This window comes from Fusarium pseudograminearum, chromosome 2, assembly GCF_000303195.2.
Source record: "Fusarium pseudograminearum CS3096 chromosome 2, whole genome shotgun sequence".
In the NCBI taxonomy this organism is placed as follows: Eukaryota; Fungi; Ascomycota; class Sordariomycetes; order Hypocreales; family Nectriaceae; genus Fusarium; species Fusarium pseudograminearum.
Window position 1 is genome coordinate 1,782,570 of NC_031952.1, and position 25,440 is coordinate 1,808,009.

General features: G+C 45.9%; 6 protein-coding genes across 6 annotated transcripts, besides 12 other annotated features; 4 read left to right on the forward strand and 2 right to left on the reverse strand.

Moving 5' to 3' along the window:
- Window positions 1–45: a repeat region.
- Window positions 46–280: 235 nt separating this feature from the next.
- Window positions 281–308: a repeat region.
- A 596-nt stretch (window positions 309–904) lies between these two features.
- Window positions 905–925: a repeat region.
- A 41-nt stretch (window positions 926–966) lies between these two features.
- Window positions 967–1,066: a repeat region.
- A 124-nt stretch (window positions 1,067–1,190) lies between these two features.
- Window positions 1,191–1,232: a repeat region.
- Window positions 1,233–1,312: 80 nt separating this feature from the next.
- Window positions 1,313–1,339: a repeat region.
- Window positions 1,340–1,411: 72 nt separating this feature from the next.
- Window positions 1,412–1,475: a repeat region.
- A 697-nt stretch (window positions 1,476–2,172) lies between these two features.
- Window positions 2,173–2,245: a repeat region.
- Window positions 2,246–2,869: 624 nt separating this feature from the next.
- Window positions 2,870–2,926: a repeat region.
- Window positions 2,927–3,741: 815 nt separating this feature from the next.
- Window positions 3,742–5,993, forward strand: FPSE_06422 (uncharacterized protein; the record flags this gene model as incomplete). Its single annotated transcript, XM_009259540.1, has 4 exons — window positions 3,742–4,184; window positions 4,237–4,658; window positions 4,713–5,845; window positions 5,904–5,993. 4 exons carry the CDS (start codon window positions 3,742–3,744, stop codon window positions 5,991–5,993), a joined length of 2,088 nt encoding a protein of 695 aa, XP_009257815.1.
- Window positions 5,994–6,976: 983 nt separating this feature from the next.
- FPSE_06423 (uncharacterized protein) lies at window positions 6,977–10,199 on the reverse strand (the record flags this gene model as incomplete). The annotated part of the gene is made up of 2 exons (XM_009259541.1): window positions 6,977–7,876; window positions 7,926–10,199. The coding sequence occupies 2 exons, from the start codon at window positions 10,197–10,199 to the stop codon at window positions 6,977–6,979; spliced, it is 3,174 nt and encodes a 1,057-aa protein (XP_009257816.1).
- An 874-nt stretch (window positions 10,200–11,073) lies between these two features.
- Window positions 11,074–11,110: a microsatellite.
- A 124-nt stretch (window positions 11,111–11,234) lies between these two features.
- FPSE_06424 (uncharacterized protein) lies at window positions 11,235–13,631 on the forward strand (the record flags this gene model as incomplete). The annotated part of the gene is made up of 5 exons (XM_009259542.1): window positions 11,235–11,308; window positions 11,361–11,493; window positions 11,545–11,829; window positions 11,881–12,646; window positions 12,694–13,631. 5 exons carry the CDS (start codon window positions 11,235–11,237, stop codon window positions 13,629–13,631), a joined length of 2,196 nt encoding a protein of 731 aa, XP_009257817.1.
- Window positions 13,632–14,458: 827 nt separating this feature from the next.
- Window positions 14,459–15,253, forward strand: FPSE_06425 (uncharacterized protein; the record flags this gene model as incomplete). The annotated part of the gene is made up of 2 exons (XM_009259543.1): window positions 14,459–14,987; window positions 15,045–15,253. The coding sequence occupies 2 exons, from the start codon at window positions 14,459–14,461 to the stop codon at window positions 15,251–15,253; spliced, it is 738 nt and encodes a 245-aa protein (XP_009257818.1).
- Window positions 15,254–16,438: 1,185 nt separating this feature from the next.
- Window positions 16,439–16,962, reverse strand: FPSE_06426 (uncharacterized protein; the record flags this gene model as incomplete). Its single annotated transcript, XM_009259544.1, has 2 exons — window positions 16,439–16,859; window positions 16,931–16,962. The coding sequence occupies 2 exons, from the start codon at window positions 16,960–16,962 to the stop codon at window positions 16,439–16,441; spliced, it is 453 nt and encodes a 150-aa protein (XP_009257819.1).
- Window positions 16,963–17,771: 809 nt separating this feature from the next.
- Window positions 17,772–17,794: a repeat region.
- A 1,155-nt stretch (window positions 17,795–18,949) lies between these two features.
- On the forward strand, window positions 18,950–20,770 carry FPSE_06427 (uncharacterized protein; the record flags this gene model as incomplete). The annotated part of the gene is made up of 1 exon (XM_009259545.1): window positions 18,950–20,770. The coding sequence occupies one exon, from the start codon at window positions 18,950–18,952 to the stop codon at window positions 20,768–20,770; it is 1,821 nt and encodes a 606-aa protein (XP_009257820.1).
- Window positions 20,771–22,495: 1,725 nt separating this feature from the next.
- Window positions 22,496–22,515: a microsatellite.
- The last annotated feature ends 2,925 nt before the right edge of the window (window positions 22,516–25,440 follow it).

Genomic DNA, 25,440 nt, shown 5'->3' on the forward strand with positions numbered 1-25,440 from the left:
TAATAAGTAAATTAATATATTATCTATATATACTATAATAAAATAGTCTAAATACTTATAGAAGATAGTATTAATAAACTATTAAAATATAGTAAAGGCACTATTAAGTCTAAAAGGGTATATTAGCTATTTAAAAGACTTAAATCTAATTCTAAAGGCAGTTTAGTCTTTTTAGCCTTTTACTATTTTAACTTTATAAAAGGCTATAATAATATCTAGCTTTATAAACTATTTTACTTTTATTAAGTTATAAAGGGTCTTTATAATTAGGGGTAATAGGTAATAATCTTATTATATAATTATATTAAGGGTATAGTAATTATAATAGAATTATAGACTGCCTTCTAGTTTCTTTATAAATAATACTAAGGCTACTGCTATTAAGCTACTAGCCTATATAAACCCCTTATCTAGGAGGTCTATTAAGGTCTTTTATAGGATAAATAATTCCTTTTATAATATTAAATAAAGAGGCCCTTATAGTAAAGAGGGTTTATTGCTATTTTTATCTTTTATAAGGTTAATCTTATAGTCTACCTTAGGTTAATAAGGTAAAAGCTATAAGGCCTTTACTTTATTAAAGAGGTATTAGAACTCCTTATAAATCTCTATAGGGAGCTTCTCTTAAAGGTCTACTAGGGTTTTCTTTATTAAGGCCTTTTTAATATCTTTTAAGTTAATAGCCTTAATTAAGTTAATAAGGTTAATATAATACCCTCTTAAGTTTTAAGATCTAAAAGCTAATACTAATTATAGGCCTTTAGCGGTAGTATTTCTTATACTTTATATATAGTCTTACCTTTTCTCCTCTATAAGACTATTCTATATTAAGTAGGAAGTAATTTCTATACTTAATGCAGTTTTAAAGAATAGTCCTCTTTAGTAAAGTAATTAGTAAGTTTACTTAATATATATTATAAATATAGAGGCTAAAAGGAAAATAGACTTTTTTACTTATCCTATAGGATTATATTTTACTATTATAAATAGAATTAAAATATTAATAATACTATAATAAATTTATAACTAATATATTATAATAGTAACTTAATTCTATTCTATTTAAGGCTTCTTTAGAAATAAATCTCCCTTTAATCCTTTAATAGTATAAGTATATATAATTTAGTTATACCCTTTAATTTCTAATTAGAAATAAATAATACCTTTTATTAAGATTTACTAATCCTTACTTATAAATCTATAAAATTACTATTTACTTTTATTAATATATAGTAGATAAAGGTTATATATAAGTTAAGAATTAATTAAAAAGTAAGTATTATAACTTAAATCTATTAAGGCTTTTTAAGTCTTATTATTAATTTAATATAAAATTATAGTAGAGGCGCTAAATATCTTCTCCTTTTATACTTCTTAATCTAATGCCTTTTTCTAAAGGGACTCTAATGCCTATTTTTATATTAAAGTTATTTATTTCTTAAATAGTATTTCTTATTCTTATTAAAGTTATTATAGTAATCTCCTTATATACTTAGGCTAACTTCTTATCTAGTTCTATAAGGCTTTTCTCTAAAGTAGGCTATATTAATTTATTACTATTACTTCTTCTTTAGATAGTTAATAATTAAATAGTCTATTAAGTTATACTTAAAGTAATAGTATTAGCTTTATTTAATAGGCTTTTTACCTTAATTGCAATAAGTTTAATTCTTATTTATAGCTTAATTAACCCTTATTATAACTATATTATTTATACTATCTACTTATAGCTTTTTAGCGATATAGTTATAGTTCTAATAGTTATTTAGGGATTTTATCTTTTTATAAGTAAAATTATCTCTCCTATATACCTAATCTAGTTTTTAAGCGATAATTTATACCTTATTTAACTACTAGGCTATATTATTTATAGGGAGGTTAATAGTAATTAGCTGCTTAATTAAGGGTTTATTTAGGGTATTCTATAAGAATATAATCCTAAAAGAGTTATCCTATAAGTTCCCTTTTATATTAGCTATAATACTCTTAAATTAAGAGAGAAAGGTTATAAATAACTTATTTTTACTTTAGCGTAGAATTAGTAGCTTAACTATAGCCTAGCCTTTTAAATTTAAGTCTAGGTTAATTTAATTAAAGTGCCTTATAAACTCTTTAGGGTTATAGTTATAAAGACCTCTTTAAGTATAGAATATCTATACTACCTACTATAGCTTAATATTTAAGTATTAATTAATTAAGTACTATTTATTTTAATTATTAGTAAAAAAAGCTTAATTAATTATAAGCTTATCTCTTATTTACTATATCTATATAATATATTTACTATACTTTTTAAAATACTTCTATAGGAAGGGTAATAGTTTCTAGTATATTTATAGTCTAATAGAGAGGTTCCCTAAGGGCTCCTAATAAATTAGAGTAAGGTTAAGGTATATTAAAGGTAGAATAGTAATATATAAGTTATTAACTTAATTATTAATTCTTTAGACCTCTTTTTATAGAGTATTTAGTTTATTATTTAGCTAGCCTAATAGGTTATTTTATATTTCTAAGAATAAGCTCTAAATAGCCTACTAAAGGTTAGTTTATTTTTTTATTCTTTATAGTAGTTCTATTGCTATTTTATAGTAAGGTTTCTTAATATAAATAGAGTCTTAAATAATATAAGGGGCTAGGTCTTAATAGGTTATTATATAAAAGAGAGGCCTTATATTAAGCTATTTAAGACTAAAGGGAGAAGAGAAGAGAAAGGCTAAAGGTTATAGTAAGGTCGCTATAAGAAAAGTCTGCTAGTTATATATATATAGGCTACTAATAAGATCTCACTTAACCGATAAGGGTAAGGTCGGTCTAGCTATAGTGGCTTTAGCCGCTATAGTATAGAATGAATCTGAAAACATAGCTTAGCTATTAATATTTATTAAAATAAAAAAGCTTTAATAGTAAATAAGGTATTATATATAAAGATATAATCTCTTTAGTATTTTATTTTAGCTAATATAAGTATTAGTAATAGGGATTAAAGTAATAAGCTTAGTAAGCTAACTAATAGGTTAGTTTTTTAAGATTTCTTTAGTTATATTAAAAGAAGGAAGAGGGGGATATAGGCTATTAAGGAGCGATTTTATATTATGTGAGAATAAGGTTACATTTATGCCCTATATTGTGACTATTGGTATAAGGCAACCTCTTTTTTTTTTTAACGTTGTATAAACCATCAAATACTCGTTGCCAACGTAAATTCGGAGACGATACGATCCCTAACCCCTGTAGTCGGCAGGTACCTCGGGATACTTTACACAACATGCTGGCGTTCTAACCTTCTCCACCTTCCAGTTGGTCCGGGCTTTTGCGGTACTGCTTTTGTGGTGCCGTGCCGTGCCTTTCCTGCGGGCAGTGGGCAGTAGCTCCAACCTAGCTCAGGTTTGGTTGAGGTCTCTCGTAGTTGCTTCTATGCCAGTTGACATTCTCCACGCCCACGCCTGCGCCGCGCTTTCTCTGTCTCCTACGTCGTGTCCGTGGCTTTACTTCCCATCCCTTCCTCGCATTAATTGCACCGGCATCCCCCTTCACCCTTCTTCCCTTTTTCTCCTTTCACTTCGCGATAACCTCGTCCCCCACTGTCGTCATCGCAGACCATTCTGTGAAGTTCTTTTGCTTCACCCTCGCCTACATCCTCATCTTCACTTCCATCTGCACGGTGCTCATCACCAGCTTCCTCCCACACATACACATACACATACTCACACACCCTCCCACGTGAACTCCCGCGCAATCAACATGTCGGACTGGACGTCGGGCATCATGCCACTGCACCAGGTGCACAAGGCTCCCTTCACCGTCGAGGCTCCTGGCTACGAGAAGATTCCTGGCGAAACCATTCCTCGACGTCATCCCAAGGCCAAGGACGGTCTCATCAACTATCCTGCTCCCGATGCCAGGACTGTCTTCCAGATCGCCGAGCGTAGTGCTCGACTCTACCCAAACCACCATGCTGTCGGTGCTCGCAAGTTGATCGAGATGCACAATGAGAAGAAGAAGATCAAGAAGAATGTCGATGGCGAGGTTCAGGAAGTCGAGAAGGAGTGGTCATACTTCGAGTTGACTGGCTTTGAATACCTTACTTACAAGCAGTATCTCGAGCGCGTTCTACAGATTGGTTCCGGTCTAAGGAAAGTCGGATTAACCAGCGAGGACAAGCTTCACGTTTTCGGCACTACCAGGTATGTTCAATCCCAATTGCCTCCTGTGATTATCTCTAAATTTAGCCTATAGCATCGGCTGGATCTCCACCTCTCACGCTGCTGCCTCTCAATCCATCTCGATCGTCACAGCATACGATACGCTCGGTCCCAGTGGCGTTGAACACTCTCTTGTGGAAACCAACTGCGCTGCCATGTATGTCGATTCGCAGCTTCTCAAGACTGCCTCAGAACCCATCAAGAAGTCGTCAGTCAAGGTCGTCATCGTCAACGACGGAACCATCTTTTCCAAGGGAGGCGAGCTCGAGAAGTTCAAGGCAGACCACCCTGACCTGAAGGTCATTACTCTCGAGGAGCTCCGCAAGCTCGGCGAAGAGAACCCTGTCGAGCCCAACCCGGCCAAGCCAGAAGACCTTTACTGCATCATGTACACTTCTGGTTCAACGGGTCTACCCAAGGGCGCTTGCATTACTCACGAAGCTCTCGTTGCTGGCAGTATGTAAACTTCCTACTTTGGTGCACTCATTTGACTAATCCACCCCACTTCAGTTACCAGCTTGTATACCTGTGTCGAAGAATGTGTAAGCGACAAGGAGTGCATTCTTGCCTACCTCCCCCTGGCCCATATCTTCGAAATGGCTCTCGAAAACCTGGTTATGTACATCGGTGGTACGCTCGGATACGGCAACCCTCGAACACTGTCGGATGCGTCGATGAAGAACTGTCCTGGTGATATGCGCGAGTTCAAGCCCACCGTCATGGTCGGTGTTCCTCAGATCTGGGAAACCGTCAGAAAGGGTATCACCGCCAAGTTGGAGGCTGCTAGCCCTCTTCTCAAGAACGTGTTCTGGGGTGCCTACAATTGGAAGGCGTTTGCTTCCAAGAACAAGCTGCCTTTCGCTGGGTTGTTCGACAGCCTCGTATTTGGCAAGGTCCGTGAATTGACAGGTGGTCGTATGCGCTTCACTATGAATGGTGCTAGTGGTATTTCTGACGGCACAAAGAATTTCATTTCGCTGGTCGTTGCTCCCATGTTGGCCGGTTATGGTCTCACTGAGACATGCGCCAATGGCTCGCTGGGCTGCCCGCTTGAGTTCTCTCCCGACGCCATTGGCCCTACTCCTTGTGCTTGCGACGTCAAGCTCGTTGCGCTCCCTGACTTGGGCTACTCCACCGAGGCCAAGGTTCCTCAGGGTGAGATCTGGATCAGGGGTCTGCCCGTTATGACCAAGTACTGGAACAACCCTGAGGAGACCGAGAAGGCTCTCACCCCTGATGGTTGGTTCAAGACCGGTGACATCGGAGAGTTCAATGAGCAAGGCCACCTCCGGGTCTTTGATCGTGTGAAGAACCTTGTCAAGATGCAAGGTGGCGAGTACATCGCTCTTGAGAAACTCGAGTCCGTGTACCGTGGCGTACAGTCAGTAGGCAACGTCATGGTTCACGCTGACCCTGAGCACTCACGACCTATCGCTGTTATCATGCCTAATGAGAAGGTTATGCAAGATAAGGCCAAGGAGCTGGGCATTGATGAGCACAACCTCCATACCCTCCACACTAACCCCAAGATGGTGAGCTTTGTTCTCAAGGATCTTCAGACTGCTGCAAAGCGTGCTGGTTTGAGCGGTATGGAGACTGTCACTGGTGTCTTGATCACAGACGAAGAATGGACCTCTGACAACGTAAGAACCGCCCTCTGCTTTCTTGTCGCCCATAAAATATGTTACTAACGCGTTGCAGGGACTTCTTACTGCTACTCAGAAGCTTAACCGACGAAAGATCACCGAGCACTTCAAGAAGGACATTGCTGCCACGCTTGAACGCTCGTAAATAACGATAGAATCGGATATGCAACGAAATTGCGGAACATCATGTTTTGAAGTTGAAACGATGGATACCAAGTGCGAACGAGGGACGAGAGAGTGTATCGACTTTTAGCTCGGTTTTGTTTTTAGTGTCTAATGTATTGTCGTGGCGTTGGCTCCAAGATATCTCGAAGGGAAATTTTGTAACGACACTGGAAGCTCCAGGTCATATTGTGCTTATTTCCAATACCCTGCTCTAATGCTACTACGTATCTCAAATCTGGTTTTGACATGAGCCGATATTATTTCAATACCCATCCGAGATTGACTGGTTGAAGGAAAACGACCGCGGCGACTGCAGTGCCGAAACGGCACTGCCTAATCGACTTGCTGCTGCCTGGATGCCATATCACAAGTCCTTTACGTCCGCAGGAAACCTGAGTTGAATGTATAACCATAACAACTAGTTGAAGCAAATCAAGTGTCGTTGGGATATAGATGAACATATAAAGGCTGCCTCCAACAAAGAGATTCCCCGTGCACCGAGCCATGAGTTGTAATTTATGACGCCCCAAGCAGATATACTCAAAGATTCACGCCACCCACTCCGTGCAATGCCTCGCGATACCAGCTTGCTAGATACAATACACGTGTGCTGAAAGGCGACCGAGAACATCTTTCAACATAACCTAGCAAAGCGCTATGGCCAAAAAAATAAGCAAACAAACATTTGCGCTAGAAAGCAAAGGACGATCGTTAAAGGTTGGGCTTGGGTGGGTAGTTGAGAGCTCCCAAGATTGGAGAGCTTGGAGGGCACAAGCAACACTTTGCCTGCATAACGTGGAAGAAGCATACGACGAAACCATGGTTGAATTTGTCATGGATCTTTTGAGCGTTTCGAGAACACGCCGTTGTTGTGGAAATAGACGAAGAAGCAGGGTATTCAACGGAATACCCAGATAGGCAAGACGGGCGTTGTTAGTAGCCACACATAGAAATGCGGCGAGCTCAGCGCATGCCCTTGCGGCGGAAGAAGACCAAGTACGGAACTTTATCTCGACCGGACTTGAAAACCTCTTCCTGAACATCATCGCGATCTCCACTTCCAATGCGAACCTTTGTCACACGGGTATCGTTACAGCAGTACCAAGCATAGGGGTCATGAGACGTATAGTCGCGCACATACGCCAGATAATGCCCGTTATTAATTTGACTGCCGGTGTGAATAATGACTGCGTAAGCCTCGTAGCGGAAGGGTCCTGTAAAGGAAGGGTCCATGGGATCGGTACCGGATGAAGACTCGCGAGCACCTCGAGGGAGGAAGTAGCGAGTGAAGTCGGTGTCGTTGAAGTCCCACGTGATAGGCGCAGTAGACTTGCGGGTGTCTCTTGTGGCCGGTTGGTAGTTGAAGCGGCGAAACGCGACGCAGAGTAGGGTGGGAAAGCGAGCAAACGAGAGACTCTGTTGAGCGTGAGTCGGGCGGCAGCAACGAGCGCAAGCAAAGTCTTCAATAGGGCTGCTCGAGGCGTACTCGTCAAAAGCCTGCTCAAGAGTCATACCACGGCCCATGCCCACCGTAACGGTGATAAGGTCGAAGGTGGTATACATGTAGGTACGTGTGCTACATTCGAGGCACTCGACAGTTGATAATTCAAGACCACGCCAGAAGCGGTCAACGATAGATTGGTTGTATTCGAGGTGGTTGTTCCAGAACTGCATAGCGGCTTTTAACAGTGTTTGGCGAGAAGTGTCCGGTTGTGGGATGTTGCCCTGTCGGTCTCGTCGTGTGTTGGTCTCATCGTGGAGGTGTGTCAGAATGAAACTCATAAACTCCTGAGCGTCTTGTTGTTGAGATCCGCCAAACTGCTCAATACTCCGACTCTGTTCGCAAAGATGCCGTGAGTAGTCCTGTGGTCGAGTCAGCTTTATTCTTATTTCTTGTCATTCCTTATCTTACCATGAGTGTTTGAGCCTTCATAATTTGAAACTTGCCCGAGTTCATCCAGTGGAACAGGTTCGAGATGATGCGAATCATGAGTTGGGGATGGTCGATCTTTTCATCTTGTTTTCTCGGGGCTTTGTATTTGGCGGTCCATTCCGAATTCGCCAGCATCTTACCGAAATCGGGCGAAGCCAGAAGGCTCTGAAGTGTGCTGTTTGCGTAGCACCAGTTATGGGGATTGTTAAGCCCAGTGTAGAATCTGTTTGAATCACCCGTCGACTGGTGCTCCAAGGATTTCATGGTCGGCACTCTTGATGGTCGTGCGGGTACAACCGTGTTGTTGTTTCCGTAAAGCTCATTTTCATCGCGCCCCTCAGTGAGGCCACTGTAGCTACGGCGTGGAAGAGCAGGCGCTGGTCTTGTGGGCGGCGAAGGCAAGTCTGTATATAGATCTACCTTGTGAGATAACCCGTAGACAGCTCGATTTTGCGGCTTTTCCTCCGGAGAAACCATCGACTCCTGTTCCAGGGACACTGGTGGGAATCTTCTCAAAAAGTCTTCGGTAGTACGTGTAAAATTCGGCGACGATGCCGTTTGCATATCATCATCATGCTTGAGTGTTTCTTGCCAGACCTTGACTTCGTCTGGTTTGAGAGGCTTGACGATATATTTGGACCTCACCCGCTCGATGCCTGATTGTCGGTTTCGGTTTCGGTCCAGTTGCCCTGATCTGCTCACGGATGAAGTGGTCGATCCTAGTGACGCCTGTCCCATTAGGTCAATCCATGCATCTAGACCTCCTTCAAGCATCTTTGGCGTGTTCTTGAGTTCTTTCATGTAGTTGAAATGAACTAGGGCGTGGTGGAGAGAGATGATTGCCATATCATCCTGATTTCGTGGCTGTTGAGGAACATCTTTAGAGTGTTGATCATAGAAAACTACTAGATCGTAAAGATTACGCTGCTCAAAAAGAGACTGCTCCTGGTTGGGCGACAGGATCAAGCTTTCAGAAATATCGTCTGCGGAGGGGTTGTCTCTGAGCAAAATGCTAGGCTCAATGCATATTGTTGACGACGACAAGATGTGTCCATCGTTGAAATCATCACGCATTCGAATATCTATTATCAGAATTCTGCCTTTGGCTTTCATGGCCTGGTACAACTCTTCGGGGGAAATGGTATGTCCATCAGGAATCTTGATGGGACTGGTCAGATTACTCGGAGGGGCGGGAGGGATAGAGTTGTTGGAATAGCTTTGCGTTGGGGCGAAATAGTCAGGCTGCGACTGCGATGAGGCGTTAGGTGTCCCAGGGCCCGAAGCTGTCGAGGCTGTACGATACAAGCTGCGCGGTGTACTTGAGGGTGGCCTTGTTACCTCTCCTGAAATGCTTCCACGAGCAGGGCTGTAGATTGCATCGGGCATTTTTGGTAGAGTCGGCACACTTGTGTCAATGCCAACCTTCGGTGGTCGAGGAGGAGGCATCTCTCGAGGGCCCATTGGCTTTGGAAGTGGTATGTGGTGTGTCTTGATACGAGGATCTTGCCCGGGCGATGCTTGCGGGCCTCTTAGGTTGGCGAATCTGGCAGCAAGATCTTGATTTACTGGCCTGGTTTCCTTTTGCACCCCCGTTCTGATAGCGTTCCCATGCAGAGACTGAGGTTTTGGTTGAATTGTCGGCTTTGATCGAGCAGGAGAACCATTGGTGACAGCCCCGTTAAAGCGAGGTTTTGACGGCGACATGGTTCCATCCGCTGTCAACCCTAACGGAGTCTGGGGCCGACTTCCCCCCTGCGATAAGTTCGACCGGACTATCCGTGGCTGTACGCCTGATCGTTTGTTGTCTGCGATGATGTCTTGCTTAACTTTAGCATATATGGGATCCTGGTCGCTAATCTTGTTGAGCAGGTTCATATGAGCCCGTCTGAAATCTGCATGGTTGGCTTTGAGATCATGATAGTCGGGGTGTTTGGTGATGGTTTGAATTGCGATGATGGAGGCTCGTATGTATTCCTTCAGAGCAATGGCTGGTCTGCGAAAGTCTCGAGACATCTCGGCTTGTCGTAAGGCCGTTTCGGCCGTTTCGAGAAGCTTCCGGGCCGACATATTAGGGTCGAGGTCTTGAGGAGGAGCAATAACATCGTCGATATGTGGAAGTGAAGCCTTCGAGGGAGAGTCACTCCCTCGATGGCTAGTCGGTATTGAGCCATGATTGAATGCGCCTGGACTCCCCAAGGAGTGCGACCCTGCTGTAGCCACGCTGCTCGCCCGTGAATGGCCTAGAGAAGCCATGATGGCTTACTCTGCCGGAGCGAATTATACTATAAGGACGGTCGAAGGGTTCGGGTTTGCAAACTGGATGTAGGCTCAGCGTCAAATCGTGGAAAAGAGGTTCGGGGTTGTGGTTGTAAGGTATATCTCGACAGGGACGCAACCTTGGAGTGGCGGAGTATTAAGTGTTGACGTCTTGGCCTAGATTAGAAGGCGTGAACGTGCAGCATAACTCAAAAAGCGATTACTAAAAGAAACGCGACAAAGACACAGTCCTTCAGGAGACATCACCGAGGCGGTGGAGGAGGGATATTCGAATCGCCTCGGGACAAAGAAGTTGGTATAAAGGAGCCGCCTATGGTTGAGTTGTGTGCCCGGATGCCATGAGGTGAGGTGTCGGCACCTGTCTGTGGGGGAGGGTACCAATGAAGTCAGGGTCGACAGGTACCTCATAGGGAGCTGGACCCACCGCTACGACAAAGTATCGGTTGCTTATGTCTTTTTAGTACCCCTCATGGAGGTCTTTGTTCGCCCAGCGCATGAGCCACCTCGCTCGACTGCATTAAACCTATAACACACTGGCCCGAGGAGATAGCTACGCCACATGAGAACCCTCTAGCTTCGTCATTCTCTCAAGAGACCAACAGCTTAGTGTGACCGTGCCCCTGCCCGCGCTGACGACAGGCCCTACGAGTATCGGTCTTCAGTGGGGTCCAGGCTTCCTCGAACTGAACTGCTGTGGAATCAATGACCGCTCTCGTCCAATCCGCGCCAGTTGAGCTAACTTTATGAGGGACCATTCTACGTAAGACCAAATAGCACCTGAACAGAGGCTGGGGTTCGTGATAGCCTGAACCAAGCTAAATGCTGAACCTCCATCAGTCATCAACAACCTCATTGTATCGCATCGCATCGCATCGCATCGCATAGCAGCCGCTCCGTCCTCACTTCCCGACAGTTGACATCGCCAAATCGAGAGCCCGACTGTTCCAGTATTGGTTGACTTTGTTTCCTCAGCGTACATCTCTCTTATTGATTGTTGGTGCCGAATTCAAGATGATGAGTTGGTGGTCGTCGTCCGCCAATACAGCCCTGGACGAGCAGATCGAGAAGGCCACGAGCAGCAGCCTGTACGCTATTGCAGTTTACATCGTGATATCATCCGCTAACATGGTGTTCCAGTGAGGATATTGCCCTTAACCTCGAGATTTCCGATGTCATTAGATCCAAGACGGTCGCGCCCAAAGAGGCGATGCGCTCCCTTAAGAAGCGCATCGGCAACAAGAATCCAAACACCCAACTCAGCGCCTTGAACGTACGGCTTCTACCATATCAATTGTAACCCTCCAAGCTGACTTTTCATCAGCTTACCGATACTTGTGTTAAAAATGGTGGATCGCACTTCCTTGCCGAAGTCGCATCACGAGAGTTTATGGACAATCTGGTGTCGCTTCTCCAAGCAGTTGGTGGTGCTGCTGTTAACGCCGACGTCAAATCAAAAATCCTCGAGCTTATACAATCATGGGCGGGTGCCACTGAGGGACGTTATGAACTTTCATACATTGGCGAAGTGTACCGCACCTTGCAGCGTGACGGATATCAATTCCCTCCCAAGACATCAGTGGCTAGTAGTATGATTGACAGTAGCGCGGTAAGTATCACTACAAAAGCTCGACTTGGCGACAAGCTAATGGTACGTTAGCCCCCGGAATGGACCGATTCCGACGTGTGTATGAGATGTCGAACGCCCTTCACATTCACGAACCGAAAGCATCATTGCCGAAACTGCGGCAACTGTTTCGACCAGCAATGTTCCGCCAAGGTGGTTGCGCTCCCCCATCTCGGCATCATGGCACCTGTACGAGTCGACGATGGATGTTATGCGAAACTGACCAACAAGGGACATAAACTCCCCAACCCGTCGCTCGATCGATCACCGACATACCCTCATAAGACACGCAGTACTTCCGCTATGCAACCCCGGAATGCCCGAGTTGACGATGGGTTTGATGAGGATTTGAAAAAAGCATTAGCAATGAGTTTGGAGGAAGTCAAAACCCATTCCCACGGCTTTACTGGGCCTGTGCAAGCGTCTCATGTGACCGATGGCAATGCTTCGGTAGCTAAACAAGCAGAAGAGGAAGACGACGACCTCAAGGCCGCTATCGCCGCGTCCTTGGCTGATATGGAAGAGCAGAAAAAGAGGCACGCTACGGCACTCAAGGAGCAAACATCCAGCTCTGTCAATGCGTCTTCCCCCGCCAACTTTGTTCTCCCTAAGAACGATTACGAATTAACTCCGGTGGAAGCGGAGAATATCAACTTGTTTGCAACATTGGTGGATCGTCTTCAGACCCAGCCCCCAGGAACCATTCTTCGTGAACCTCAGATTCAGGAGCTCTATGACAGCATCGGTACATTGCGACCCAAGCTTGCCAGAACCTACGGAGAGACCATGAGCAAGCATGGTGAGTAAACCATCATCCACAAGCGCCAATAACTAACACAGGCACAGACACATTACTTGATCTCCATGCCAAGCTCTCAACTGTTGTTCGTTATTACGACCGTATGCTGGAAGATCGACTTTCAAAGGCATACAGCCAGCAGAGTCTCGGTGGATACAACCTACCTCCAACTCGCCAGCTTGCTGGCCCTTATCCTTCTATTTCTTCTCAAATGCCCAGCAATCCTGGTGCGGCGGAAAACTTTTACACTGGGCAACAACAAGCTAGCTACCAGGCTTCTCCTCAACACCAACATTACCAACAACCACCACACGCAACGCCTCAGCCTCAGTATCCTCCTTATGGATCTGCGCCAGAACCACAGCCCGGCCAATACCCCCCTCAACATGTTCAGGGATCCGATAGTTGGCAGAACAGGGCACCTTCGGCACCTCAAGACCAGTACCAGCAGCAGCAACCCCAGCAGATATCACACGATCGAATCCAGCATACACAAAACCCCCAACCACCGCAGGCGCCAGTCCCTAGTGACCCCAACGCCTCTTACTACTTCACACCTCAGCAGCCACAACAGGCCCCTCTCGGGCCATCAGCCCCGGGAGTGGCACCCGACACTGCGCAGTCCCCGTATCCTAGCTTACAATCGCCATCGCAATACCCTGGAGGATCGGTGCCTGTTCCCTCGCAGCCTACGCCAGGCCAGACTCCCTCTCAGCCAGCACAGGCACCTCAGCAACCTGTTCGGTCCCCCCAACTGCAGCACTCCCAACCACCGCAATCTCAGCAGCCTCAGATGGGCCAGCAAGCGCCTTCCCCGCAGCAGCAAGCATACTGGCAGCCTTCTATGCCACAGCAGCATCAGCAGCCACCCGCAGCACCGCAGAATTGGGCGTATGGTGGTTACACGCAAGATTCATTCCCCTCGGTGCCACAGCAGGAACCTGCGAAACAGCCTGCCAAGGAGGAGGCCCTGATTGAGTTCTAAATTTGTACCAGATGGTAGCCAGGGACTTATGTTCACTCTCTTGGCGCTTGACTAACTATTGGTTGAGCAATGGCGTTTGAGTGGGATTGTTTGTCGTAGACGATCAGAAGGATGTGTTTCAGGACAGATCAAGGTTATGACCCACGGTCGGGTGTGCTGATAGATAAGGAATTTGAACTGTGATACCATTCGATGTTTTGGCGCAACGTGCAGCGAGTTCCTGTGAAACGAGTCTCTTTGAAACCCTCTTGTCAGCATATTGATGGAGCCACCAAGACTACATTTAGCAAAAACATCAGACGAAAACAATGCACTGGTTCAACTGTCCAAAGAGGGGTTGAGAAACGAACGAGTAGGTGCATACTATTGGGCAGTCACATCTGTGATTCTCAGCTCCTTGGGCAGTCTGCACTTACAATCACAGTCACAAAACCGGGGAATATACCCAACAAGTATTCAAGGCAACCTGACTGACTGGCCACTCTGTTATGAATAAGCTACATAGGCTAATGCATCTCGGAACCCTCCCCCCCAGATCGGCCAATCGGTGAGGATGGACATGCATGTCGCGGCTCCGCTTAAACGGCAGGTTCCAGTCGCCGGTCGTGATCATGACACTGGGCCACGTTGGGAGGTGTTTTGAGTAATTACATAGCAACTATGGTGCAATCTTTCCCTGTTATTATACACCCTACCGTGATTCTTCTATATAAGAACCGTTTGATCATTCCAGCCTATTTCTTCCTTTAACTTATTTTATTTACTATTCCAAACATTTTCCAGGATATCGCTCAGTTACATCTTACTATCTTACAATATACATCACCATGGCGCCTACTATCCACCTCGTTCGTCACGCTCAAGGCGTCCACAATCTACCCAACGGTGATGACATTCCAGACCCTGACCTGACTCCCCTTGGCGAAGAACAGTGTGCTTCGCTACGCGAAAAGTTCCCTTACCACGACAAGATTACCAAGCTCTTTGCTTCGCCTATGCGTCGCACGATTTACACCTGTTTCCTCGCCTTTGGCACCACGGAGCTCAATCCAATCATCCCTTTGCCTGTCCTGCAGGAGGTTTCTGCCCTACCTTGCGATACTGGATCTTCAGTGGCCACAGTGCAGGCTGAGTTCGCAGGTATCGCTGATTACTCCCAGGTAGAAGAGAAATGGACCGATAAGGGCCCTGAGAGCGAGTACTATCCTACGATCGAGAAGCTCGAAGTCCGCGGCCGGAAAGCTAGAAATGTTCTAAGGGATCTTGTGAGTGGTGATGAGCACATTGTTGTTGTGTCTCACGGAGGATTCTTGCACCTCTTGACCGATGACTGGTATGGTGTGCCAGAAGGACAACGTAAGTAGTAACTATATCCCACGCAGAGAAAGTATAGTTATCTGACATACTCTATAGCCAACTCCTGGTCAAACTGTGAGTTCCGATCGTACCAGTTTGTTGATCCTACAGGCAAGGATGAGGATGCTGCGATGTTTGAGACTGCGGAAAGCTGGCGTCGACGTTGGGGCGATGCAAAGCCTCCTACTGCAGAAGAATCCCGCCGAGTGAAGCCTATTGCCCAAAAGGGCATGATGCCTATCTGGGGCATCATTATGCCCAACTAAACTTCAGAAGCTGCATAGCATCGAGTTCACAACAACACACAGCAAGCACTTCTTCGATATGGGCGGAACAGTACCATCAGCAAATGCATTATTTTGGCTAGATGCGCGTTCCCTCTAAACGAATTGGAACTCAGCTAAAGACTTTTGATATGGATTATATTGGGTTTCTGTTGGCTTCTAGATAGTATTTGGATTAGCTTCAGGGTATGCTGTGCATTCTTATGTTCATGAGGGATACTACTGGCCATTAGACAGAGATAGACATAGAAACAAAGGGATTTTGTTGGATCGATTTTCATACACCTTGTCTAACCCGTACAGCAGATAAACGAAGTAGCACATGTATCCCATGAAACTGACACGTCTTCAAAGCAATTTTCATCATCAACCCACAAAATTGTCAGAGCAACTCCCTGGCTCATCCAGATCCTTTCTCCCAAGAGCATCCATAGCTCCCTGAATTTCCTTCCAGGTAGTAGTGCAGATCTCGAGTACCGTGATGCCCCAACCGGATTCTGATCTGGGGTCTGATCGCAACTTGCATCGGCAAAAGCATTTCATATGTGAGGATCGCGCCTTGAGTAGCTCCTGAGCTGCGCAATCTACAGGGCTCCCTGCCTCCTAGCCCAGGAGAGCACCATTAAGATAAGGCGGGCATTCCTTGAGCAAGCTTCGGAAGCGAAAGTACTGCTTTTTGTGGAAGTTCTCGCGACTCGAATAAACCACTCGAGCAAACAGTTCGAAGATGATCTCGGGTTGGTTTCGGAATATTTGTGTTTTAGCATCTAAGAGTTCCTGTAGATTGAAAAACGTTTTGAACGGCTTTAACAATAATTGGCCAGTAACTACTGTAGAAGTATGTGTTTTTGTGGGCGCTGACGATCGAGATTGGGAAGAGATCCACGTTTCTTGTTCAACGGTTCGTGATTCATGCTCGGGGATTTTGCTCCTGTTTGCAGTGGAAACCCCGATTGCTGACACAGGCTTTGGTTCCTGGCGTGTGTGTTCTTGTACCGCCCTCCAGTCTATTTCTTCTGGCAACGGAGTATATCTGATACTGGATTCTGGGATATATGACGAAGAGCGAGGCGAGGAACGCTGCAGTTGCGGATCAAACTCATCCGCTGATCGCGAATTTCGACTACATGTACGAAGAACACTTGATGGTGGCTGTTGGGGCTCTTGCTAAGTATCCTGCTTCAAAAGCTCATCCAGAGCATCTTCGTCAGATTGCTTCAGATCGAATTCATCTGTATCATCCAGAGATAGCGAATGTCCAGAGTATTCAATGGAGACGGGTTCAGTGAGACTCTCGAGGTATTGGTCTAATTCCAGATCATCGAAAAGGTCGTCATAAGGGTCTTTAGGCTCTCGTGGAGAGGGATCGAGGGGGCTCTGAGAGGATTCCACGTTGTCGTTGTCTGTGTTGGTCGAATGGAGCACTGCATCCAGTTTGAAACTAGACCCTGGGGATTCAGTAACGTCACTGCATGTGAGCTCTTGGGTTGATTTGTCGATATTGGGCCGTTGACGTTTGAAGTTATCCGCGCAGGGGTCCTGGTCCTGTGATAAGTGACGTTTTGATGATTGCACCAGAGGACTGGGCCTGATCGACATATGTAAGTAGTGGGAAAATGAAATCATACTCTGTACAGCCGGGTCGATCGCTTAACTTACATTGACAACTGAGGATTGTCGTTTGTATGCATATTCATTAGTTAGTCCCGCTTGTGAAAGGAACGGTGTAACGTCATTGGATTTATGCGCCAAAGCGTGGTGTCATAGCCATGTCAACGGGTGGGTTGCTGAAATGTGGATTCTGGAGAGTTATAGTGATCTCTCAGAGGCCACAGCCTCTAAAGTGACGTTAGAAGTGACGTTTCTTGCATAGAAGGATAACCTAGGGATTAGGTGTTGGGTCTTCTCGAATCTCGATGCAATTGTGATCTTCAAATGTCTCCATCGATAAGGTATCGCGCCTGCCTTTAGAGTACTGTCAGCCACGTCCACAGCGACAAGCTCGCAACGCACTTGCCACGTCTGTGACGTGTACCGCCACTTTTCAAAACCGGTTTAATCCCACGCGGACGACTTTGTCCGAAGGAAGGAGCAGAGAGAACAGAAGCAATTGGAAAATGCGGACCCGGGCCACAGGGTAGATGCGGCGAAGAAAGATGCAATTCCTCGTGATCCTTTGCATGCATTTCTTGACAGCAGAACATGCTGGCTTTTGTAGAGTTTGATGGCTTAGCCCTTTTGGGAAGGACAAGGCTGTCCATTGGCTCAAATAGCCATCAACGTCCAGGATTGGATCTGTCGTATCCATACGGTTGCAGAGCTATCTTCAGGAACGAACCCAACCCATGGATTTGAAAGCCGGCTGAATTCAAATGCACACAGCAAAACCCCCCCCCCAATATTGAAGAATTTGGGTCACGATTCCAAATAGAAGCCATTGGGGGTGCCGGCAGTAGTCGTTGGGGGCGGGTACAGAAAATCCACCAACCAGGGGTTCAACTATTAAAAAAATAAAAATAAAAAGCATCGTAGCGTAGCAACAGTCATTTGAATGTGAACCACTGCATTTGAGCCTTCCGAACGAGCCTGTGCAGACAGCACGCGTCAAACAACCTGGTACATGTAGGTCTATGCCCACCCTCCGAGAGTCTGGACCGGTGGGTCCACCCCTTAAAGAAGGTTTCCGGGAGACAGAATTGAATTGAAAGAATGCTTGCCGGATTACTGCTTTTGTTTTAGGAGAACGTGGGGAGGACAATTTTGGGTTTGAGAGTTCAAAAAAGTTTCAGTAAACAGCTTCGAAAGTGTTTCACTTCTTCGTAAGCTTAATCTCAAATTGTCCTCCTGATGCGAGAATCAATTTCCCCTGCGTGGGCTTCAGCCCGTGGGAAGCAATTGATCCAAATGTCCCGTTGAATTAAACAGTGGATGAGACCCCCGAGGCCGGGGCTCCGCATCGTCCGCCTGACCTGCAAAGTGGGGTTGGGGTATTAGAAGTAAAGTGCCCCGCTAGTTGATTGTAGAAGCCGACTGAAAATCAAACCTGCTTTTGATTTTGACCCGGCGATCGATCTCCCCGGGTCCTTGTCGAGGCACAGTAACACAACATCCTAGCACCCAGCAAGCATCCCCAACACCCCGCTCTCCTTCCCTATCCGGGATCTGGGCGTGGGCGTTAGAGTGAGACTGACTGCTAACACAGTCGTCAGCATTGCACACACAATCGTTCCTTCCCTGCACATGTCAGTTTCTCTTTGACTCCAGCCGTTTGGGCGCCGGTCTCCCGCCCTGTCCATCCCCCGTGTCTAACTCACAATGGCATCCCGAGGCTCCCTCCGCCCTACCCTCCGCTGTTTCCCCCACCCTTCCCCTTGTTCCCCCTCGATCCTCAAGTCTTTATCAAGGCCAGCTTCCTCCCTCAGTTGGCTACCTTCTTCATCTTCCATTCTATATTCTCCATCATCTATCAAGCATCATCCCCCATACCACTCCATCTTTATATACGAGAACAAGAACAACAATCTAGCTCCTTGGCTACCAACTCTATTACAACGTACTACTAGAGCTCACCAACACTCAACCTCTTCGCCACATCCTTTACTCTGCTAGGGACGGCTCCCTTGCCACGATATCACAAATCATAAACTCACAAACACTTTGTCAACATTGTGTGCAAGGATGCAGTTTTCAACAACCAACGCACCCCATTGTCTGGTGCAAGACAGCTTCGACGACCTAAACCCCAAGGATTTCTTTAGACAAGAATTCAAATCTAAGCGACCACGAACTGCCGATATCCTTCTCGAGGAACTACCACAAGGTCTTGTTCAGGATGCTGAAGCAGCAGATCTCGCAGGAGATTTCTTCTCGGCCAAGCCTGAGTTAGAGTCAGACCATGAGGAACAACTCCCCGATGGAATCCAAGAGACCGAGGAAGAGAGACAGAAGCACTGGTTTGTCGGCAGCATCGACCAGGGCACAACATCAACCCGGTTCCTCATCTTCAATGGTCATGGTGAGCCTGTCGCCAGTCATCAGATGGAATTCGAGAACCTTTACCCTGCCTCTGGATGGCACGAGCATGACCCCATGACCCTTCTCGAATCTGCCGAGATTTGCATTGAGAAGGCAACAGAGAAGTTCTGTGCCCAAGGCCACAGTATTGAGGAAATCCGCTCTATTGGTATCACAAACCAGCGTGAAACCACCGTTCTCTGGGACAACACCACTGGCGAGCCCCTTTACAATGCTGTTGTTTGGCCTGACACTCGTACTTCTGCCCTTGTCCGTGACCTTAAGAACAAGCCTGGTGCAGAGAAGCTCCAGGAAGCTTGCGGCCTGCCATTGTCTACCTACCCTTCAAGTGTGAAGCTCCTTTGGGTCCTTCAAAATGTTGAGTCTGTTCGAGAAGCCTATGAGGATGGCCGATTGTCATTTGGTACTGTCGACTCATGGCTCATCTACAAGCTCAACGGCGGACAGGCACGTGAGGGTGGACCAATCTTTGTCACCGATGCCACCAACGCCAGTCGTACTATGTTCATGAACCTGAAGACCCTCGATTATGATGAGAACCTTCTCAAGTTCTTTGATGTTGATCGCACCAAGGTCAGCCTGCCCAAGATCGTCCCTTCTTCCCACCCCACTGCCTACGGTACTCTTTACAAAGGACCCCTCAAGGGTATCCCTATTGCTGGCTGCTTGGGCGACCAATCTTCTGCCCTCGTGGGACAGTGTGGCTTCAAGCCCGGCCAGGCCAAGAACACATACGGTACTGGCTGCTTCCTCCTTTACAACGTTGGTAGCGAACCTGTCATCTCCAAGACCGGTCTTCTCGCCACTGTTGCATACGACTTCGGAAAGGGTCGCAAGCCCGTCTACGCTCTTGAGGGCAGCATTGCTGTTGCTGGCTCTGGTATCAAGTTCCTCGAGAACAACTTGGGCCTCATCAAGAACTCTTCTGAGGTTGACACGGTTGCCCGGACTGTTCCTGACAACGGAGGTGTTACATTCGTAACAGCCTTCAGCGGTCTCTTTGCCCCTTACTGGATTGACGACGCCAAGGGTACTCTCTTTGGTGTCACCCAGCACACCAGCAAGGGTCATATTGTGCGAGCTACTCTCGAAGCTACTTGCCACCAGACAGCAGCCATTCTGGACGCTATGGCAGCCGACTCTGGCCACGCCCTCGACATTCTGGCAGTGGATGGCGGTCTATCTAACTCGGACCTCTGCATGCAAACACAGGCCGATATCAGTGGAGTTCCTGTCGATCGCCCCGCCATGCGCGAGACTACTGCACTAGGCGCTGCTATTGCTGCGGGTCTTGCCACTGGAGTATGGAACGAGCTTGAGGAGCTTCACGAAGTCAACCGAAAGGATCGCAAGGTCTTCTACCCTGAGGCTGATCCCAAGACTGTTCGTCGATCCCGACGAAGATGGGAGCGCGCTGTCGAGATGAGCCGGGGTTGGTTGCAGGAGGATGAGGATGATGAATAAAATAAGGCGAGAGCGGATCAGGCAAAAGTTTGTAAACTTTTTGTCGCATAATGACTGGTTTAATGGCGTTCAACTGGCATAGCGCATCATGAGCATAGGAGCTCGGCATTTGATATTCTGGGATATTTAGTATAGCTTAAAAGGCTACCATATAGTGCATAATACCATAACGATTTAAAATTAAGCCCTTTTCAAATGATTGAACAGTGATTGTTGTGAATGTGATAGTTGATTGGAGTTTTGCTTTAGTAATGAAGCATTCAGCATAGACAGCTTAATCGCCTCGGGGTTAGCAACAAACCTATTCACTTGATTTCAATAACTTTAGTTCTTAAAAGACTACAAAAAAGATTACATGCTACAATTGAAAAAGCTATGGATATTGCAAATGCCGAGTTAACAAGTCGATCATTGAGGATGCAATTGTAATCTATGGTGTTGAACAATGCTAGTGCCGTGGAGAATACCAGGTTGCCTCATAGATTAACTAGTGGGTAGACATGCACAATACTACAACAATCCAACCAGATCATACATCTACCAAGACAACTGTCCTGGGGGCGTGTCCTATGTTGCAGAATGTGACAAATAGTATAATAATCATAAAGACGAAAGAGAGAAAAAAAAGGGAAAACTGGAACGCAAGAGGGGACGAGGCTTAGGGGTGGCGAGTTGAGTTGTCAGAGAGCAGACAAAGCAAAGCCAAGTCAAGCGGGATACTCAACGTCGTGATTTTCGGAATGCCATGATGGGTTAGTTGGATTCGTAAGGCGACATTAATGTAATCCATGCCATTGCCATACCGTGCCATGTCGCTACAGCACAGCACTCGCTAAGGTGAGACACCTTCTATGGGAGATTCTAGCCCTGGTCTTAATTTAGACATTCTAGGATTAACAACACATCACGCGGATAGAAAGAAAAAAGATGAGGTGGGTCTATCCCTTGATGCCGGAAATCCCAAGAGCAAAGTACGTGTTCGGATCCGAGACAAAGAGCATGGGGGGGTAACGGGCCATGGGGCCTTAAAGGCATGGGTGGGCGAGCATGTTGATCCTCGTGAGCAGCAAAAAATCAATCTAAGACATGTTGTGGGATTGATTGATTTCTCGTGTGGGTTCTGTTTAGCTTTGCCTGAGCCTGAGCTTGTGCTTAAGCGAACGGAGCAGAGCCGCAAAGACGAGCCGGCTCTAGACCCCGGTCCCGAGCAGTTGCGAGAGCGTTTCCCCGCTCAGGCACAAACTGTTCAGAAAATGAGACTAACCTGATTAGGGGTTTCCGAAAAGATGGGGAAGAAACCTCCATGTGACGGGAGCTAAGATTGGATTCCGGGGCCGGCCAGATGAAAGAGGGGAGGACAAGAGACAGAGAGGTCGGGGGTTCCGAGAGCGGAGACAGATTGTTACTGCACCTTATTAGTTGTTCTTTGCTCTCTACACCGTCTCTGATAATTGTTGAGTTGTTGATTCAATTGAGTTCTGAACCCCCTTTCTTTGGCTCTGCTCTGCTCTGCTTTGCCTTCTTACCCACAACACCACGTACCCCTTCCCCATAACTCACTCACATGGCCACGATGATCCTCACCTATTCTCACTTCTACTCAGTGGATGAGATCAATTTATATCAGATTTTAATCTGACTCACCACTTTGTGATAAAAACTGACAGATGGATTCTCACCCCTCCCCTCCCCTCCCCCCTTCCATCTCAGAACTCCCAAGGACCCCCCATCCCATCCCATCCCATTGTATGGGTCAGAGTGTTGACCCCAGCCCCAAGCTTTAATTAATGCACGACACTAAAAACTCTTGTTTGTCACACTAACCTGCAAACCGCATAGAATGGCAACTTATCCATAGTAATAATGCTTGATCGGTTGGTAATTGATTGACATGATAAGTATATGATAGCTGCTTAGTGTGTAGATAGCTTCAATCTTGAATGTAACCTTGACAGCATGGAATTGCTTCGGTAGAGTCTCGCTTGTTGTTCCCACTACCACGTGAAGGACATGGCTGTATCTTCTCATTCTCTACTGACTATCGGATATATCTGTTTCGGCATTCCTAGAATCTTCCACACTACCCATGCGCCCCAATCAAACGGAGCCATGCACGGCGTTAAGTTTCCATGAGCGTCTTTCCCTTCTATCCATACCCTCGGTTAACTTTGACAATTCCTTGGTCCTAACAGGTCCAAGACAATAACAGCCGAAACCTACAGTTTCGGTCAGTAACCACCAACCTGAGCATGATTCCTACCAATTCCTCCAGTTTCCAAATTGTGGCAGTTGGTTCGATCATCACCGGCAAGTCTATGAGTGGATACGCAATGCCTCGCTGCAGTAATAGCATTATTCGTTCTTCTGGATACAGCAAACAATAAGAATGGGGGGTAAAACCTATCTCCGTCCTATCAAGAGACCGCTTCGGATGCTTATCTATGGTCTACTGTAGATCGGCGATCTATATAGCCTTGTTTCTCCTCCGCTTTCAACGATCGTGATGCTATGCTGAGATATGTGCGCGTGGACCATCCGTTGTCAATTTGGATCACGCGGGTAACTATACTATTGGCCTATAGTATCTGTCCTCGCCCAAGTTTACTGAAGCGGAGTCACTATTTTCGTAGTAATGAAGTTCATGATTTGTATGTTCTAACTACCCCCCAGAAGCAAGCCGCAGCAGAAAGAATCAGTGACTTCTAATCTGAGTCGAAATATATGACGATGAGTTTATGAACTTATAGCCTCTAAGGTAGATGATATAGCCACGATTGCTGTGTAAGAATCGAACCAGAAGTTACTACTGAATCGACCGATAGGAAACATTCATACCGGGAAGAGGATCGTGCCATACTGCCTCTTCGATATAATAATGAAGTGATTTGACACAGATATTGTCCATTCTACACTGGAACTATGAATTGCACCTTTATAAAGCTGGCGATTGTACAAATCGAACACTTCGCGTTTGAGGCATACACATCTGATGAGCCTCTTTGGTATATTCAAGTTGGCTGCATGTGTCTGGAATATCGTAGCCCGATGTAAAGCTATCACTAGTTTCAATATCCAGGCTATAGACTCTAAAGTCAATGCAACTGAGAGATCATGGCTTATTCTGCATCAATTGGACACAATTTCCCCTTCTTGTTTGTGCATGATAGTTATCCCACTTAGATGGTTCATTGGGTTGTGATGTCTCGAAAGCCACTCTTTATAACTAATTCTAGTCTGACGGATAAAGTATAACATTATCTCGTTCTCATGTATAGTAGTTTAGCTGAGACGCCTCCTCCAGACGCCCCTTTGCTGTATTTAGATTCGTTGATGAGGCTGAACCCCAATCTATTAGCAGGCTGGAAATGCAAATATGGCGGTACCAGAACAGTCATGACATAACATAACACTATAAACATGCCTTGCGGACGGTTACTTTAACTCAAGCACTTGGGACTGCAGTGGCATTTATGTGAACTATGCGTGCATGTCTTGTATAGCCCGACCGAAAGGGCTTCGAGCGACCGATAGCAATGGCTACACGGCGTCTTCTTTATACAACAAGACTGTCGTTGTGACCTTACCAAAAAAAATTCCACCTTTGCTTCTGAGGTACTGCTGCTAAGGTTATTGCTCTTACTTATTAAGATCGATGGTCTATCACTAGCTATGCCCCAGGGTCGTCAGGATCTTTAAAACTGTCCCCGACTTGTTTTATCTCATAACTCGTGATGACGCACTCTGATGTGTGGCTTAGCTTGTACTTCAATTCATGGTGATTACATTCGTGACCAGCTGCAAATGTCGATTAACTAGCTTATCGCATCAGATCGGTTGGAGGTTGGAGGGGGAAGACAGAAATGTTGTGTTTCCGGTTGAGTAGCTTCTGAGCAACTTATACATGTATCCGTAACATCCGGTGTTTAGTTGCTTTATGTGGCCACAGCCAAACACACATATTCAGAAGTTTGTTCTTTCCGGAAGAATGTTAACAATGCAGGAAGAAATATAGAGTGTATTGAGAAGACTTGGGTTCCATTGCAAATCCGTAAAACTATATTATCATATACTCTAGGGCCATTTACTCTCCTTTTACCCCATTTGATTCTATTCCATAACATTGTAAATGTAGTTTGGAGCCTGAGTGTTGACTTGTGATATCCATGAACGGTGTGAACATGCCTTCCTCCTTGCTGCGTTAGTTCCAAGCAGGAAGGATCAGGCGTTACAAAAACTGTCTACTAATACATATATATCATATCTTTGATGCTAAAAATGGTGTCTTCTTCCCTAGACAGGGATATACAGGGTATGTGCGTATGTTTGGTCCAATCTTGTTGTTGTTAATAACCCGATATCGCCAACCAGTACTTTTTCTAATTACATGTTCCATTGAGTTACAAACTCAATGAATATATGCCCCTCATGCTGTATGGTAGAGCTATTTACATGGAAATACAATTATCACTGTTGGAGCGAGTTCCTTTGGGTAGAAATGCGACCAGTTGTGTAGCACGACGATAGACAGGTGCCAATAGCCCACAATGTGATCGCATCTTGTCTTGTCATCCAGTCTGAGAGACTACAATTTCCCCGAACTAAACACATAACACTCACGTATGGACACGCGGGAAGCTATAGTGCTGCCAGTTCGAGACATATTAGTGCAG